The following is a 17665-nucleotide window of genomic DNA, read 5'->3' as shown; positions in this document are numbered from 1 at the left end:
AGTGTTTGTGGCTCCAGAGGGGGGCAGGGCCCAACCCCTACTGGTGGCCCCAGGGAAGGGGTGAATGCTTTGCCCCCCTCCTCCCCAGTCACTGCCCACGAGGTTGTGGCGGCAAGAAAAACCCTTGGTGGCCGCATTTGTGAAACGCCGACTAAGATCACCAGACTGCAAGAAATTTGGATATTGGTTGTTTTCACACAAATATCTGTCACATGTATTAGCAATTATTTTTATTCACACTAATGTTGTATTAACACTAAATAATATTTATCTGTCCAAGGTGTTGCTTAGAAGTTAAATGAAAGTGGTCTTTTTACACTATTTTGGGAAAAAAAAAAAAAAAAAAGAAGATTTTCTTCCACTGAAAACTAGAGTATGGTTCTAAGAAAAAAAGATATTTCTCATACCTGCTGTATTGCTGATTTGGGGTTTGTCTTCCTATTCTGCAGCTTTTTCTCAATTCCCCTGTGCAATCTGATATATCCACCCTCACTAACAGAACGCTGACGAAGTTTGCTTTTATAAGTATCATCTTGGCTGCAGACGATGCTCTCAGGTTGTGACACTGGAGTGCCCTCCGAATTACATGGCCTGCCACGTTTTTGCTTAAGTGCTTCTAAAGACTCTTCGGAAGTGATTTCTGCATTTGCTGTGCTGCTCTCATTTTGATCGGCCTCAACTTCTGTCGCAGTGCATGTTTCCATCTCCTCTGCCACCGGAGGCTCAGACTGCATGACAGAAACAATGTTATTTGCAATGCTCTGTACCATTTCTATTTTTATTTCATTTCCAGTTGTTTCAGTATAAACAGATTGTACTGTAGGCTCAGTTATATCCTCTGTAGGCTCTGAAGTCTGAGGGTCAGACTGCAGTGCTATTGCCTCCTCTTGTCCAGTACTGGGAGATGCTCCATTCATAGTTGCTACTACTTCACTGTTTACCACTTCCGTAGGTAAAGGCTGTTCAGTACTATCCACAGGCTGTGTTTCAACTGCATTCTGCTCCGGTAAACTCTGTGTAGACTCTACAGTGTGAATATTTCCCTTTTGGTACACTGTGATTTGTTTATCTTCCATCTGTTTGTGCACATTTTCACAGATTTCCAAGACCTCTGACATGAAGAGATGCCGGGCTAGCATGGCAACTTCTGCCATGCTACAGAAGTCAAAAGTTAACACTGAGGTATAAGCAAATTCCAGTAAAGGAAGGAAACTTGTCTTGCAAAAACCTGTATGGAGTAATACAAGAAGTGAGATTATAGAAAACAAATAGAGATCACCAAATTGTTCAAGCTAATCCGTAATGGACACCCCTTAATTTGGATGGGTCTCTGCTTTAGAGTAATGTCTATCAGCTAGCTGATGCAGCAGCTGCATATGGTTTCAATTAGTATCTCACTCATAGCAGAAGTGTTCTCCCAGCATGGAAGCCTGCAGATTCAAACACACTAGGATCACAATATTAAAATACAACTGAGGCAGTTCTCAACGAAGTTTTTTCTAAACTGCTTCTAAATAAAGTTTGGTACTGCTACCCTTTCTGAAATAGAAATCCTGGCCCTAAATTAATTGGTATCTTCTTGCTTTTCTTGCATGAAGGAAAAAGTGTAGGAGGAGTAAGATTAAAACTGATGTAGTAGAGGATTGAAGAAAGAGGAGAGAAAAGAGAGAGAAAGCGATAGGGGTTCAAGAGACTTATAGTGACTAACTTATTTTAAAATGTATATTTTTCCAACCACAATTATGAGAACCACTGTAACTTACCTTTGGGCAGCTTCTGGACTATCATGCTAAAAGTCAATTTGTTCATCCATCTAAACTACAGAAGGATAGGAATTGGAGAGGAAACAAGAAGAAAGGCCAGTACTAGTAGACCAACATACCAAGCATTCACCCATGTGCTATATACAATAACTTCTGTCAGGAAAACACAGTTTTTGAAGCTTTATTAATATTCTCCTGGCTTCAAGAGACTTGAAGGGTCAAATTTTCTGCTGCCTATAGTTGTATAACATGGCCACTTGACCAAAAGCATTTGCTCAGGCAAAAGAACTCTTCCAGAAGATAATAAACATTCCTTTATGTATTCAAGCATTTGCCTGCTTTTAAAGGCAATAAACCAATATGAAGAATGAACACAACTAAGCAGATTAAAAAATAGTTATTCAAAGCCTACACAAGAATTACTGGCTGATATTCTATGGCCTGTGTTATGCATAACGTCAGACTATATGATCACAACGGTTTCTTCTATCATAAAATCCAAAAAACCCACATCATTTCTAAATCAAGAAGTGAGCTCAAATGCTCAGTCTTCTTACATATTCAGAAGCTACTACACCATATTCACTAAGCCATACTTAACATTTTCTGCTTAAAATCTTTTGAAGTTAGAGCCTATTTACCTGAAAGATCCACTACTGCTTCATGACTGGACACAGCTCCCTTTTCGATGAAAAGCTCCCGGAAGTACTCACTATTGGCTGCCAAGACAGATTTGTGTGCTTTGTACTCTTCTCCTTCAATCAACAGAGTAACATCACAGAACTGATTGGAAAGCCTCTGTTGGTTCAGTTGGTTTAAAACTGACAGAGAATGTTTTGAAGAAGACTGCTTCACAAGGCCTTTACTATCAACCTGCCATAAACAAATCCATTACAAAGAGTTGCTTTATATTTATCTTTTTAAGCATTCATACTGAGCACTAGACATTTCTTCTTATCTGAAAAAAAGACAGGGTGGATAAAAATGAATTATTTAAAAAAAAAAACAAAAAAATTGATTTTTTTAAATTTCAATCAGATTTTGTTGATAAAATGCTTTTTGAGGAAAAAACTTATCTAAAGATAGTTTTAATTAAGATACATTATAGCTCAAATATATCTCATCATAGAACAGGGATTATAAATTCTAATTGTATAGTATGAGACAATATATTCGTGTAATGTTTAAGAAAAGTTTTGTAAATGAATTCCAATAGTTCATGGATTAGGGACCCAATCTTATGGGGTTCCACAGGCTTCTGTATAGATTATTTAGATTAATCTTTCCATCTACCCAATGGGACTCAGTCTAGAAGATACCATCAGAGATGCTTAGTTTTGCAGTTCTCAAACTGTGGATTTGTGCCTCCAGAGATAACATGCTTGTTAACAGCAAAAATGTTTTTACATACATACATGAATAAATAGAAGTGAGAAATAACAGACCTCAACTCTATTGTCCCTCTGCAAATTTGTGTGCACAGAGTCGATCCCTTACCTCTCTCTAAAAGCGCAAAGTTTCAAAAAGTTCAATGAATAGAAGATTGTTGGGGGCTAAACAGACATGGACAAGTGGAAGAAGTCTGGAGATAAATGTGAGACGTGAAGGACATATGCTTGTTTTGTTAAAATATTATGTGTTTGCTGTTGAAGAAAAAAAATCCAGAATACTTAACGTTGTTGTGTTAGTTAAATAAAACAATTTAAATGTCTTTCTGGTGACATTCTCCTCCTAATACAGCGTGGCAAGAAAATCCTCCGAATATTTATGATTAACTTGTTGAATTGGAGATAGTTCACCATCCAATGACTTCATAAATACAATATCTGCTTCAATTACCTTTGGTAAATGAAATAACCAAACAATAATTCATTTTCTGATATAGCTGTAAAAGCAATCTGAAAAGTTTTCAAAATAAATCACTGTTTAAAAATGTATAGTGTGTACCTTCTAAAAATGAAACCTACATCTATCTCTGAGTTGTGAAGATTATGTATTAAGGTTATAACAACCAAAAAGAATGCACTTTTACGTAGAAAACCATGATTAAGTCGAGTCCACCCTGAAAAAAAGATCAGCTCATCTGAAAAAAGCAAGACTTTTAATTAATTGTTTCAATTTGCTAACACTGTCCCTTTTAGACATTTATTTAAAGTTATACTCGCACAATGTGAAAACAGACAAAACGATAGAAACAAAGAAAAATATACAGAAATCAAAAACCTGTGGAACTTTTTTTTTTTTTTAAATTCCTACACACACAATCATTTGTGAAACAAAAATGAAGAGTAGGGCGACAGAAAAACAGATATTTGGACACTCAGTTTCTAAACATTGCAATATGCTCTATTTTACTTGAACATTCAGTGAAATTTAGTATCAGATCATATTGCACTAGTAAGAGCTATGATAAATAATAATTTGATTAAGAGGGTTAAATTAACATCTTATAATTTTACAAGTAGATAAAATGCTACTTACAAATACAAGCTCATGTTTTGCTATTGGTTTCTTTTTCACAGGTTTTGGTGATGCAGCTGGGACTGATGCAGTGTTACTTAATTCATCATCTGTTTCATTACTGTCTTCATGAGATCTTGTGTCCAGTCCTAGTTCCTCCAGCATTTCAGAAGGATCTGACAGGGATCTAGAACGATCTAGCTTTTCCTGGCACTTACTACATTCTTTAATGTAATCTTTAACTTGCTTAAGAATACCTAAGGAAAAGTATTAATGAAAGCTTCATTAGTTAGTCATCTTTTTACGCTACACACGTGAGAAAGGGCAATCTGTCGTTTTACTGATGTATTACATCCATACTATTGTGTATTTATTGGGAAAAACAGGTCCAATTGTTTTTCTACACTTTCATTCTCTGGCTCCCGTTAGTCTATGTTTTCCCTTTCTAACTGAATATACATGACTACCATTATTGTATCCCAGCTGTTATCAGGAAATGGAGATGTACAACACCCTCCAGGATTGCCTGCATTATTTATAACTTATAAACATACCTCATCACCAGTACTGAATCCCCTCTTTTCACACAGCCAAATTCCATTTAACCAGGAAGATGAATCAATCACCAAGTCATTATTAAACCATTATCTCCACCAATGCTCCATTCTGTTGCCACACTACCAGGCTAGCTCAACCCAGTTTGTAAAGCCAGAAATAGCCCAAAAATTAAAAAAAAAAAAAAAAAATCTTTGTAATGAATAAGTCATTTAAAGGGAAAATATCTAGAGCTGGCCTAAAAATGGAAAGAGGTGGGGATGGGAATTCTTGAAAATGTTGTCAGTTTTTTTGGTTGCCATTTTACATCAAAACTGAATTTGCAAAATTTCAGCCAACTCTAATAAAATATCACAAACCATATGGAAAGAAGTTTACTCCCTACTTCACATAGTTTTCATTGGGACAAGAACAGTCTTAGACACTTCTTCAGAACCCTAGCTTTTGTTGCATTTATGTCAGATTAATTTAAAGAAAGTCTGCCCATTGGTTAGAACAGCACAAAAGCATTGAAAGATTCCTGAATTATACTTTCACCTGTCTGCAACTCACTGTTCCTCATACATCCCAATGATAAAATACCACATTAGACAGTTCACAAGTATGCAGATGCCTGACAGACATGTATGTTGCTGATGTCAAAGTTAAGGTTTTATTACAGTGTGAGGGTAAAGAATATAGCATCTGAATTGTATAACTGTCAAAATGTTGAAGGTATATGGAGATGGTCAGTGAAATGATTAATGTGATGTATGAGGTTCAAGGTATGTTAAAAGAGGATAACTGTGTAAGTGGCCATTTTCATTGCTTTTAAGGGCTTGAGTGACTGGATGTTCTTTCAATTTAATCAACTGATTATTAACAGTTCGTTCATGGTGGAAGTACTGAAGATTATTAGACTTATTAGGTCAAACATCATTCCAGAAGGACTTGTGCATGACTGCTTCTTCCAATCTTACATTTATGTATCATTTAATTCCAAAGGAACCTAGCTTTACAACCTATGACACTGATCCTGCAACTGGCACTATGCATGTGGACCCATGTCCACATGGATACTTGTTGAAATTAAATGAGGCTCCATGTGAGTTTAGGGCATCTGGGTGTAAACTATTCCCAATACTTCAACACCTGCAGCTGAGATGAGGCACCTGAATTAAGAGTACTTAGATTTAAATGTCTTAGGGCAGCTCCCAAGGCATTCTCATTACTTAAATACATCGCTCAAGGCTCTGAAAAATATTGTGCCCTGTGCAACATAGTTAGGCTGACTTAGCCCCCAACTCTAGATGCAGCTAGGTTGACAGATGGACTCTTCTGTCAACCTAGCGACTGTCTTTAGAGGGGGTGGATCTACTGTGCAGTTGTACCACTGTAGCACTCGTAGTGTAAACATACTCACAGTCTTCAATTCAAATTAATTTCTCCCGCTAGTGCAAAAAGAGAACCTGTGCCTGCTGACTTCAGAAGATCATGATGCAAAACCCAACTGTTTATGACAGGCCCAAAACTTGGGTAACTCAGAGTTAAGGTTGATGGGCAATCCTTCATACCCTTCCAGAATGTCAAATGTATGTATACTTAAGCCTGTGAACCAGGAAATACAGATTTCAGGCACATCCCAGCCCTGCCCCTCCCGAGCTAGTGATAGTCACTGAAAATTAACTGTAAGAATGCTTCATCCAAAGCTGTCCCATAATAAACAGATACGAGGAATGACTAAGCATTATTATTTCTATGGTAGTACTACCTAGGCATGGACCAAAATCCACCGTGCTAGTCACTGTACAAAAACAGAAAAATAGATGGACCAAGAGTTAACGGTGACCAGATATTCAACAAAATTAATATTAATAACAAGGGACGTAAGCCAAAATCGGGAAAGAACAGGTTAAAAACTATTTAGAGAAGTTGGATATATTTAAGCCAGAAGGGCTAGATGAAATTCATCCCAGAGTACTTAAGGAAGTAGTTGAAGCAATCTCGGAAATGTTAGCAATTATCTTCAAGAACTCATGGAGGATGGGTGAGGTCCCAAAGGCAAACCTAATATCCATCTTTAAAAGGGGGAACAAAGAGGACCTGCGGAATTATAGATGAGCCAGCCTAACTTTCATACCTGGAAAGATACTGGAACAAGTTATCAAACCACCATGTTATAAGCATCTAGACGACAATAGGGTTATAAGGAAGAGCCAACATGGATTTGTCAAGAACAAATCAAGCCAACCAAACTAATTTCTTTCTAGGTCTTTCCTCCCTGGCCTATTGAAAGGGGGTGAGGGGTCAAGAGAAGGGGAGAGAAGCAGTAGACATGACATATCTTGATTTTACTAATGTTTTAAACACATATGACACTCTCATAAGCAAACTAGGGAAACGTGGTCTAATTGAAAGACTGTACTCAAACAGTATTTATCAATGGTTCACTGTCAAACTTGACAGGCATATATAGTGGGATTCCACAATGGTCAGTCTTGGATCTGGTACTATTCAATGTTTTCATTAATGACTTTGGATAATGGAGTGGAGAGTATGCCAATAAAATCTGTGGATGACACCAAACTGGGAGAGGTTACAACTACTTTGGACGACAGTGGCTTGGCCCCGCTCCTGCCAGGGTGCTAGGTCAGGGGAGGCACCACATTGCTTGGCCCCGCTCCGGCGCGCCTATTCCAAGATCTGTTTCTAGAGTGGTAACAGCTAATGTAGACTCCATCATTTTGTATGTACAGTTGGGATTATGTTTTCTATGTTCATTACTCTGCATTTATCCATATTGAATTTCATTTGCTGTTTTGTTGCCCAGTCACCCAGTTTTATGAGATCCCTTTGTAACTCTTTGCCGTCAGCTTTGGACTTAACTATCTTGAATAATTTTGTATTGTCTACAAACTTTGCAACCTTCACGATTTATCCCTTTTTCCAGATTATTTATGAATATGTTGAATACAACCGGCCCCAGTGCAGCTCCTTGCAGGACCCTTTGCTCGTTTCTTCTCTCCACTGTGAAAACTAATCATTTATTCCTATCCTTTGTCTCCTATCTTCCTTCCCTCTTACTCATCACTGCCTGCTTTGCTTAAGAGTCTTTGATGAGGGACTTTGTCAAAAGCTTTCAGAAAGCCCAGGTACACTATATCCAGTGGATTCCCCCTTGTTCACATTTGCTGACCCCCTCAAAGAATTCTATGGGATTGGTGAGGCATGATTTCCCTTCAAAAAAGCTTTTTTGACTCTTCCCCAACATATCATGTTAATCTATGTGTCTGATAATTCTATTCTTTATTATAGTTTCAACCAATTAGCCCTGTCCTGAAGTTAAGCTTGCTGGCCTGTAATTGCCAAGATCACCTCTAGAACATTATAAAAAATTGGTGTTACATTAGCTTGTCTCAGGTCACCAGGTGCAGAGGTTGATTTAAGTAATAGCTTATATACCGCAGTTAATTGTTCGGCAATTTCATATGCAAGTTCCTTTGGCACTCTTTACTGAATACTATCAGGTTCGGGACCTTTTACTATTTACTAATTTGTTCTAAAACCTTCTTTATTGACACCTCAATCTAGGTCAATTCCTCAGATCAGTTACCGAAAAAGAATGAATCAGTCACGGGAATCTCCCTCACATCCTCTTTAGTGAAATCCGATGCAAAAATCTGTTTTGCCGCTCAACAATGGCCTTGTCTTTCTTGAGTCCCCCTTTAATACCTCAAAAAGAAAAGGAGTACTTGTGGCACCTTAGAGACTACCCAATTTATTTGAGCATAAGCTTTTGTGAGCTACAGCATCCGATGAAGTGAGCTGTAGCTCACGAAAGCTTATGCTCAAATAAACTGGTTAGTCTTTAAGGTGCCACAAGTCCTCCTTTTCTTTTTGCGAATACAGACTAACAGGGCTGCTACTCTGAAACCTGTTTAATACCTCAATCATCCATTGGCCCCACTGACTGTTTGACAAGCATCCTGCTTCTAACGTAGTTAACATGCTAGTAACGGTGTAGCCAATCCCTGGCCCCTGCCTGACAGATGCCCCAGGCTCTGTGGCACACAGCTCACCAGGCCGCTCAGCTACTTGGGCTGGGGAGCACCGCTGGGGTTCGCACACACCCTCCAGGGATTGGCGGGCTCCCCAGCGGAGCCCCGCCCAAACACGCGGGCTGGCTCCCGCGGCCAGCTGCATATCGCGCCCCACCTACCCCATTGGGCGGGTTGCACGTGCGGCGGCAGAGCGAGGGAGCCGCGCAGGACCGTCCCCAGGTGCCCTTCTCCCCTGCCCATTTTCCCCGAGCGGGCTCAGCGCGCGGCTGCGAGAGATCGGCCCCGGCCGGGCGCCTCCCACCACGCGACCCCGCTCCCCACCTCCGGCTGCGGCGGGGCTGAGCCACGCCGCTGTCCCCGGGGCCCCGCCTCACCTCTCCACCAGTATCGCTGCGAGAGCCCCTGCCAGGTCTGCAGGCGGGTGCGGTGGGCGCCGTCCGGGCCGAGGTGGGCGGCGCGGATGAGGCGGGCGCGGCGCTCGGCCTGCAGCACCACCTCGAGCTCGGCGAAGCGCTGCTGGTCCCGCTGCCGCCGCTGGTAGTAGAGGGTCCCGTCGCGCACCACGTAGCAGGCGGCCGCCTTGCGGATCTTGCGCTTGGCGTTACCCTCCGTGCCGGGCGCGTAGGGCTCCCGCTCGTTGGTCAGGTAGCGCAGGATGGCCAGGTAGCTCTCCTCGCTGGACATGGCGCCGCCGGGCTGGGCGGGACCGGCTCCGCGGGTGCCGGGGGCGACGGGGCCCCTGCCGAGCCAGGCCCCCGCTTTCCTCCGCGGGGCGCCTCAGCCGCGCGCCCCGGGTAGGGGCAGCTGGGCCCCCGCCTCCGCACCCAGCCCCTAGGGAGCTGTGGGGCGTCTCCGGCGCTCAGCGTAGGGGAGGGCCCTGGGGCGTCTCCCCGAGAGCTGGGGGGTCCCGTGGCCAGTCACTGAGGGGCGCCCCAGCCCCTCGGGCAGCGGGGGGCGCTACCAGGTGTCCGCGCGGCCGGGGGCCCGGCAGAGCATGCGCCGCTGGGGGGGAGGGGGCGAGAGACGCCGATCCGCGGGTACGCGCTACGAGGCAACCTGGCCAGCCGTTGGGCAGGCGGTGGGAGGCTGAAGGCAGCGGCCCCCCTGGGCAGCGGGTCCAGAGGGAGCTGGGCCCGGGGGGGAACTGGAGTTTCCCAGCCAGCGGCGGCGGGAGGGAGGGAGAAGCTCGGGCAGCAGCAACGGAAAGACAAAATGGCTGCTGCACAAACGGAAGTGAGGTCAGAAGCCTGAGCGCAGGGGAGGGGCTCAAGGAGGTAGCTGCGGCGGGGGTGCCTCGAGAGTGCAACGTGTATTGCGGGGCGCCATCCTGGAATCGGACGAAAGCGCCAAAGGGCTGAGGTTGGGACGTCGCCATTTTAGAACAGGGCAAGGAGTGTGCCGCTGAGTTCTGGTTGCTACTGTCTTAGAACACAGCGAAAAAGCGCCGAAGTGGGGGTCGGAGCGCCGCCATCTTGAACTAGGGCAAAACCTCTCCTTAGCCTGGGAGGCGTAAATTACAGGAGCAGCCATCTTGAAATAGGGCAAAGCTCGTTTCGCCAAAATACTGAACTGCCCTTTATAGGTTTCAGAGTAACAGCTGTGTTAGTCTGTATTCGCAAAAAGAAAAGGAGTACTTGTGGCACCTTAGAGACTAACCAATTTATTTGAGCATGAGCTTTCCTGAGCTACAGTTCACTTCATCGGATGCATACTGTGGAAACTGCAGCAGACTTTATATACACACAGAGAATATGAAACAATACCTCCTCCCACCCCACTGTCCTGCTGGTAATAGCTTATCTAAAGTGATCATCAGGTTGGGCCATTTCCAGCACAAATCCAGGTTTTCTCACCCTCCACCCCCCCACACAAATTCACTCTCCTGCTGGTGATAGCCCATCCAAAGTGACAACTCTTTACACAATGTGCATGATAATCAAGTTGGGCCATTTCCTGCACAAATCCAGGTTCTCTCATCCCCCTCCCAAAAACCACACACACAAACTCACTATCCTCCTGGTAATAGCTCATCCAAAGTGACCATTCTCCCTACAATGTGCATGATAATCAAGGTGGGCCATTTCCAGCACAAATCCAGGTTTTCTCACATCCCCCCATCCCCATACACACACAAACTCACTCTCCTGCTGGTAATAGCTCATCCAAACTGACCACTCTCCAAGTTTAAATCCAAGTTAAACCAGAACATCTGGGGGGGTAGGAAAAAACAAGAGGAAATAGGCTACCTTGCATAATGACTTAGCCACTCCCAGTCTCTATTTAAGCCTAAATTAATAGTATCCAATTTGCAAATGAATTCCAATTCAGCAGTTTCTCGCTGGAGTCTGGATTTGAAGTTTTTTTGTTTTAAGATAGCGACCTTCATGTCTGTGATTGCGTGACCAGAGAGATTGAAGTGTTCTCCGACTGGTTTATGAATGTTATAATTCTTGACATCTGATTTGTGTCCATTTATTCTTTTACGTAGAGACTGTCCAGTTTGACCAATGTACATGGCAGAGGGGCATTGCTGGCACATGATGGCATAGATCACATTGGTGGATGTGCAGGTGAACGAGCCTCTGATAGTGTGGCTGATGTTATTAGGCCCTGTGATGGTGTCCCCTGAATAGATATGTGGGCACAGTTGGCAACGGGCTTTGTTGCAAGGATAAGTTCCTGGGTTAGTGGTTCTGTTGTGTGGTATGTGGTTGTTGGTGAGTATTTGCTTCAGGTTGCGGGGCTGTTTGTAGGCAAGGACTGGCCTGTCTCCCAAGATTTGTGAGAGTGTTGGGTCATCCTTTAGGATAGGTTGTAGATCCTTAATAATGCGTTGGAGGGGTTTTAGTTGGGGGCTGAAGGTGACGGCTAGTGGCGTTCTGTTATTTTCTTTGTTAGGCCTGTCCTGTAGTAGGTAACTTCTGGGAACTCTTCTGGCTCTATCAATCTGTTTCTTTACTTCTGCAGGTGGGTATTGTAGTTGTAAGAAAGCTTGACAGAGATCTTGTAGGTGTTTGTCTCTGTCTGAGGGGTTGGAGCAAATGCGGTTGTATCGCAGAGCTTGGCTGTAGACGATGGATCGTGTGGTGTGGTCAGGGTGAAAGCTGGAGGCATGGAGGTAGGAATAGCGGTCAGTAGGTTTCCGGTATAGGGTGGTGTTTATGTGACCATTGTTTATTAGCACTGTAGTGTCCAGGAAGTGGATCTCTTGTGTGGACTGGACCAGGCTGAGGTTGGTGGTGGGATGGAAATTGTTGAAATCATGGTGGAATTCCTCAAGGGCTTCTTTTCCATGGGTCCAGATGATGAAGGTGTCATCAATATAGCGCAAGTAGAGTAGGCGCTTTAGGGGATGAGAGCTGAGGAAGCGTTGTTCTAAATCAGCCATAAAAATGTTGGCATACTGTGGGGCCATGCGGGTCCCCCTAGCAGTGCCGCTGATCTGAAGGTATACATTGTCCCCAAATGTGAAATAGTTATATGTAAGGACAAAGTCACAAAGTTCAGCCACCAGGTTAGCCGTGACATTATCGGGGATAGTGTTCCTGACGGCTTGTAGTCCATCTTTGTGTGGAATGTTGGTGTAGAGGGCTTCTATATCCATAGTGGCCAGGATGGTGTTATCAGGAAGATCACCGATGGATTGAAGTTTCCTCAGGAAGTCAGTGGTGTCTCGAAGGTAGCTGGGAGTGCTGGTAGCGTAGGGCCTGAGGAGGGAGTCTACATAGCCAGACAATCCTGCTGTCAGGGTGCCAACGCCTGAGATGATGGGGCGCCCAGGATTTCCAGGTTTATGGATCTTGGGTAGTAGATAGAATATCCCAGGTCGGGGTTCCAGGGGTGTGTCTGTGCGGATTTGATCTTGTGCTTTTTCAGGAAGTTTCTTGAGTGCTCACTGAGTCCATCACCGACTCTCCCGTCTGTAAGGTGAGTGATGGCTGTGCGCAATTCATTTCCACTCAGCCTTGTGGCTGTGTTTGGTTATTTTCAGAGCGGTTGAGATCACGAAGCAACGCAATATTTTGGCGTTATGTACCTCACCTCGTACATAAAAGCATCCCCCATTATGTTCAAATAGCACTGTAACCTTAAATGAGGGTTGCCAGCCCCAAGCAATCAAAAATCATGAGATTTTAAAACATACATATTGTGTTCCTTATATTTGTCCTTTGGTTGCTGAACCATTGCAACTGCAAGGGCTATTTTTAAGGAAGCTACAATTTTCATGCAATCTCTTTGATTCCACAAGCTGGAGTTTAAAAGCACCAAATATTAAAGTAATAACAGTTGGCAATATTGCATGATGCAGAATGTGTTTACCAGCCCAACATGTCCTTGTGTCCCATTGCTCACCATCACACCAAAACCTTTTTTTTGGTGGTGGTTCTCAGTGATAGCTGCCAAAAGTGAAAAACCGGGTCCTTCACTCGCTCCAGGTCTTCGGCGGCACTTTGGCGGCTGGTCCTTCACTCGCTCTGGGTCTTTGGCGGCACTGAAGGATCCGCTGCCGAAGTCCCTGAGCGAGTGAAGGACCCGCCGCCGAAGACCTGGAGCACCGCCGGGTGAGTAAAAATTGCCTAAAGTTAACCATGTGCTTGAGTGTTTTCTTGTTACAGCATTCAAAAGCTTTCCAGTTGCCTCACAGCACGCTGTCTGGTTCCTTGTATTCTTTAACAACCGGTTCTAAACCGGCTTCAAAATTTAACAACCGGTTTGCGCAAACTGGTGCGAACCGGCTCCAGCTCACCACTGGTGGTTCTGAAAGTGATTTCAGGACCCATAACTAATCCCACAAAGCAGCAATGGTAAACTGTAGGATCACCTCTGTTAATATAATACCAGGAATTAAGGATTGGTGACAATCCTTGACCAGGGTGAAGGGATTTATATTATCAAATTATATTAAAAACTATTCTGGTAGTGGAAAGTCCAGTCGACTCCATAATTGGCTGTGGGTTTTTGTTGGTTTTATCTGGAGAAGCAGTAACCTCAGCAACTAGCAGACCAACTAAATTGTTGCTTTTTTCCAAAATAATTTTTAGCCGTAGGAACCAGAAGAACATTTTGAACTCGATTTTCATGTTATCTGGGGTTATCTATTCTAAAATAAAGTTTGCAAATTAAAACAAGGGAGACAAGGAAAGTGCCCAGTTTCTTAAAATCATTTGTATCTATGAAAGCAGAATATACAGCCAGTAATATGGTCCTGATCTTTCAATTGGATCTGCATTAATTGATCTTCGTTACAATCTGGATGGAAACTAAAGAATCAAGATCTTTGTAAGAAACTCATTCAGGTGTGATACTTATTCAAGTATAAATCCTTTCAGCATTCCCAAAAATTGATTTGAAAGATCAATTATTTGCTGAGCGGAGGCTACAATCAAACTATGATCTGCATTTCTGAAATATCCATATCATCATGGGGTTCCACAAGCAGGGGTGCTGGAACAGTTTTTATAGTGGAGGTCCTGATCATGGAAACTATGTATTTGGTGTCTGTTATTTCTACTTCAAGCCAGGGGGTGCAGCAGCACCCCCAACATCCCTAGTTCCAGTACCACTGTTCATTAGGATCAGTTCTCTCTCTGGTTCTTTTCAACATCTATATGTAAACACAGATGAACTGGTCAGACAACAAATACTCAAGTGCCAGCAATATGTAGATGACACACAGCTCTACCTATACTTCACCATACCACTACCACCAGGATGGTCAATATTTGAATGAGTTCAGCTCATGGATGAAGAACAACTGGCTGAAACTGAACCCGAGCAAAACAGAAGTGTTGCTGGTGGGCAGAGTAAAGTATTTTGAGGCATTTGCAGCCATGATACAGTCTTCTTTGATTCAAGGTTCACATCCACAGTTGGTCAATTCAGTCCATAGTCTAGGGGAACTCTTGGATTCCTCACTGATGCTGAGCCTTCACTTTGCAACAGTTGCAGGTAATACAAGACCTGGACTCAGTTATTCATGTTTTCATCATCTGTTTGCTATACTACAGCAATGTGATATAATTGGACATGAAATCTTCAGCACTTAGGAAACTCCAACTAGTACAAAACGCTGCCGTACATCTCCACAACACAGGCTACTGTGAGTGCATCATGCCTATTCTCAGTTCGCTGCACCGCTTCCCATAAAATGTCATGTCCACCAAATAACAAATCATCCACTCAGTGTGCAGTGGCAGTCAAGAAAGCGAACAGAATGTTGGGAATCATTAAGAAAGGAATAGATAATAAGACAGAAAATATCATATTGCCTCTATATAAATCCATGGTATGCCCTCATCTTGAATACTGCATGCAGATGTGGTCATCCCATCTCAAAAAAGATATATTGGAATTGGAAAAGGTTCAGGAAAGGGCAACAAAAATGATTAGGGGTATAGAACGGCTTCCATATGAAGAGAGATTAATCAGACTGGGACTTTTCAGCTTGGAAAAGAGACGATTAAGGGAGGATATGATTGAGGTCTATAAAATCATGACTGGTGTGGAGAAAGTAAATCAGGAGAAGAACTAGGGGTCACCAAATGTAATGAATAGGCAGCAGATTTAAAACAAACAAAAGGTAGTATTTCTTCACACAACGCACAGTCAACCTGTGGAACTCCTTGCCAGAGAATGTTGTGAAAGCCAAGACTATAACAGGGTTTGAAAAAGAACTAGATAAATTCATGGAGGATAGGTCCATCAATGGCTATTAGCCAGGATGGGCAGGGATGGTGTCCCAGTCTCTGTTTGCCAGAAGCTGGGAATGAGCGACAGGGGATGGATTGCTTGATGATTACCTGTTCTGTTCATTCCCTCTGGGGCACCTGGTATTGGCCACTGTCAGAAGACAGGATACTGAGCTAGATGGACCTTGGGTCTGACCCAGTATGGCCATTCTTATGTTCAAGATCTGTATAGGCAGAAGGGTGTTACCTTTGCTTGGTAACTTGGAATTCTTTTTTAGCTAGACTGGGAGAGAGAAAGAGGTTTGATTCATATGCAAATTATGAGAGATTCTTGCCCAGTTGATTAACAGTATTCTCATTTATCCATTTTAGTTTCTATTCTTAGGGAGAGGAACTCTGACTTTGGCTATCTTTGGATCCTTAGACAAAGTATCACACATAATGTAAATCATTTTCATATTGTCACGTAGTTATTAATCATTCAAGGAACATCTGTTCTCTGTATCCCTTATATATCCCTCCTCGTGATGATGGAAGGATCCCTCCTAGGAAAATTCTGGCATCCCAGCATAAACTTCACAAATATACTCTTGAGTTGCATGTCTATCTAATAAACAAATTACTGCGGTTGGAAAGAAAGTCTGTATATTGCTCCATTTCTAGACTACAGCCACAGCTGATATTGCAGTGACTCCTACCAGTACAAGCACATAGAAAGTCTTATAGAAGCTTTAGATGCCATTGGGCCCTTGAAGAATACAGGAAGTAGCTCATCATCCACATTTTCCTATCCATGTTGCAATGGTGATCCAACATCTGGTTTGCCTGTGTGTGAAAACATCCAATTCTTCGTTTGCCAAGATGCTCTTTTGACATGCTCTTCAAAACTGTCATCACCTGGTGCGAGTTTGGCCAGTGAATTGCCCTTTTTGAGGGCTTGATTGAGGCACATGCAGTGGGTCACCTTTTCTTTCTCGCTGTGGTCATACAGCACTGCTACTAACTTTCTTGCTGCAGATATTGTGGCTTGCCCCTCACTCTCCCCCAATTTGACAAGATCTCCGAAGTGGTAACCTCCCTTTGCTTTGAAATTAAACACAGTCACATCACGTGTACAGCAGAAAGTATGTTGCAGAAGTCGGGAGTGAATGCACCACAAATTTCACCCACACGTGTGAAGCAAAGCTTGTCAGTTGTGCTGGTAATGGTGCCTGTTTCAATCCACATGTTATCTATGTGTTCCATTTTTGGAAAAGAGTGAACAGCAAGGACCAAAACATTTGTGTGACCTTATTATGTGTCTTTTGACACCCAAAAGACCCAAAAGCCATATTGGCCTATACAGCCTCCAGAAGCATCTTTGTGTCCGCTTCTCAATACTATACAAGTCTTGGGCTTCTTCCACACATCTGCTGGTGATGAAATTTACTATTGCATAATTGGAAAAGTCAGTGCTTAATTTGTGCCAGGGTTGAGTCCTAGCACCTCTAGGGTTGGCCGTTCATAAGCCTGGGACCTCTGGACTTGTTGCTTCAGTTATGAAGGTAAAAAAATTGCTTGAGCCCTGGCACCTCTTTCATTACAAATTAAGGACTGAGAAAAGCCTCCATATGGAGTGCTTGTGTGGTATTTTGAACCATATATTCAAAGAGAAGTTTTACAAGCAACTGCTTATTGGATGCCACATTTAGAAACTTTTTCCTTTGGAGGCACAGGGCATCCACCAATCATCTGGAATTTTTTTTTAATCCAACCTTAGATCCTGCAGTCTTTCTGTACTTTTCACAGAGTTACTGTTGTCATATCTGTCAAAGACTTTAGTTACATAATTAGATTTGTCAAATTCTTTTAGGACCTGCCTCAAGTCCTCAGCAGCCAATTCATCAAATATGTGGAATTTGTCTCCAGACATCATTTGTAGGACAGCCATGCCATCTCTGATGTACACTGTGGTTTCTTTGTTGCATGCTTTAGCTCATGGGATCTTTCAGCTTGAGCTTCCAGCTGATGCCCAATTCCGCTTTGTCTGTTCTTCTCATTGTTCTGTCAGCCTGGAAGAGGGACATAGGCACAGGGTCTATTGAGCGCTATTGAAACATAATTACTGCATCTTGCTAAGGACAGGGCTCTGCAGAAAAGAGTTTCTGGACTGGTAATT

At 43.0% G+C, this 17665-nt stretch overlaps 1 protein-coding gene across 2 annotated transcripts in view; it reads right to left on the bottom strand.

The window, feature by feature from the left end:
* ZBTB11 (zinc finger and BTB domain containing 11) overlaps positions 1-10029 on the bottom strand; it is a 30561-nt gene extending 20532 nt beyond the window's left edge. The window contains exons 1-4 of one of the 2 annotated variants that reach the window (XM_073306814.1): positions 9193-10029; positions 4245-4480; positions 2405-2636; positions 408-1228 (exon numbers count right to left, since the gene is read on the bottom strand). In XM_073306814.1, the coding sequence (XP_073162915.1) occupies positions 408-1228; positions 2405-2636; positions 4245-4480; positions 9193-9502 (1599 nt within the window). In that variant the 5' untranslated portion in view covers positions 9503-10029. The remainder of the gene's footprint in view (positions 1-407; positions 1229-2404; positions 2637-4244; positions 4481-9192) is intronic. The other variant, XM_073306806.1, reaches the window with a different exon arrangement.
* Between the last annotated feature and the right edge of the window lie 7636 nt (positions 10030-17665).

Source organism: Lepidochelys kempii, chromosome 1 (assembly GCF_965140265.1).
Source record: "Lepidochelys kempii isolate rLepKem1 chromosome 1, rLepKem1.hap2, whole genome shotgun sequence".
NCBI classification, from domain to species: domain Eukaryota; kingdom Metazoa; phylum Chordata; order Testudines; family Cheloniidae; genus Lepidochelys; species Lepidochelys kempii.
This window is presented reverse-complemented; position numbering and strand designations above follow the sequence as displayed.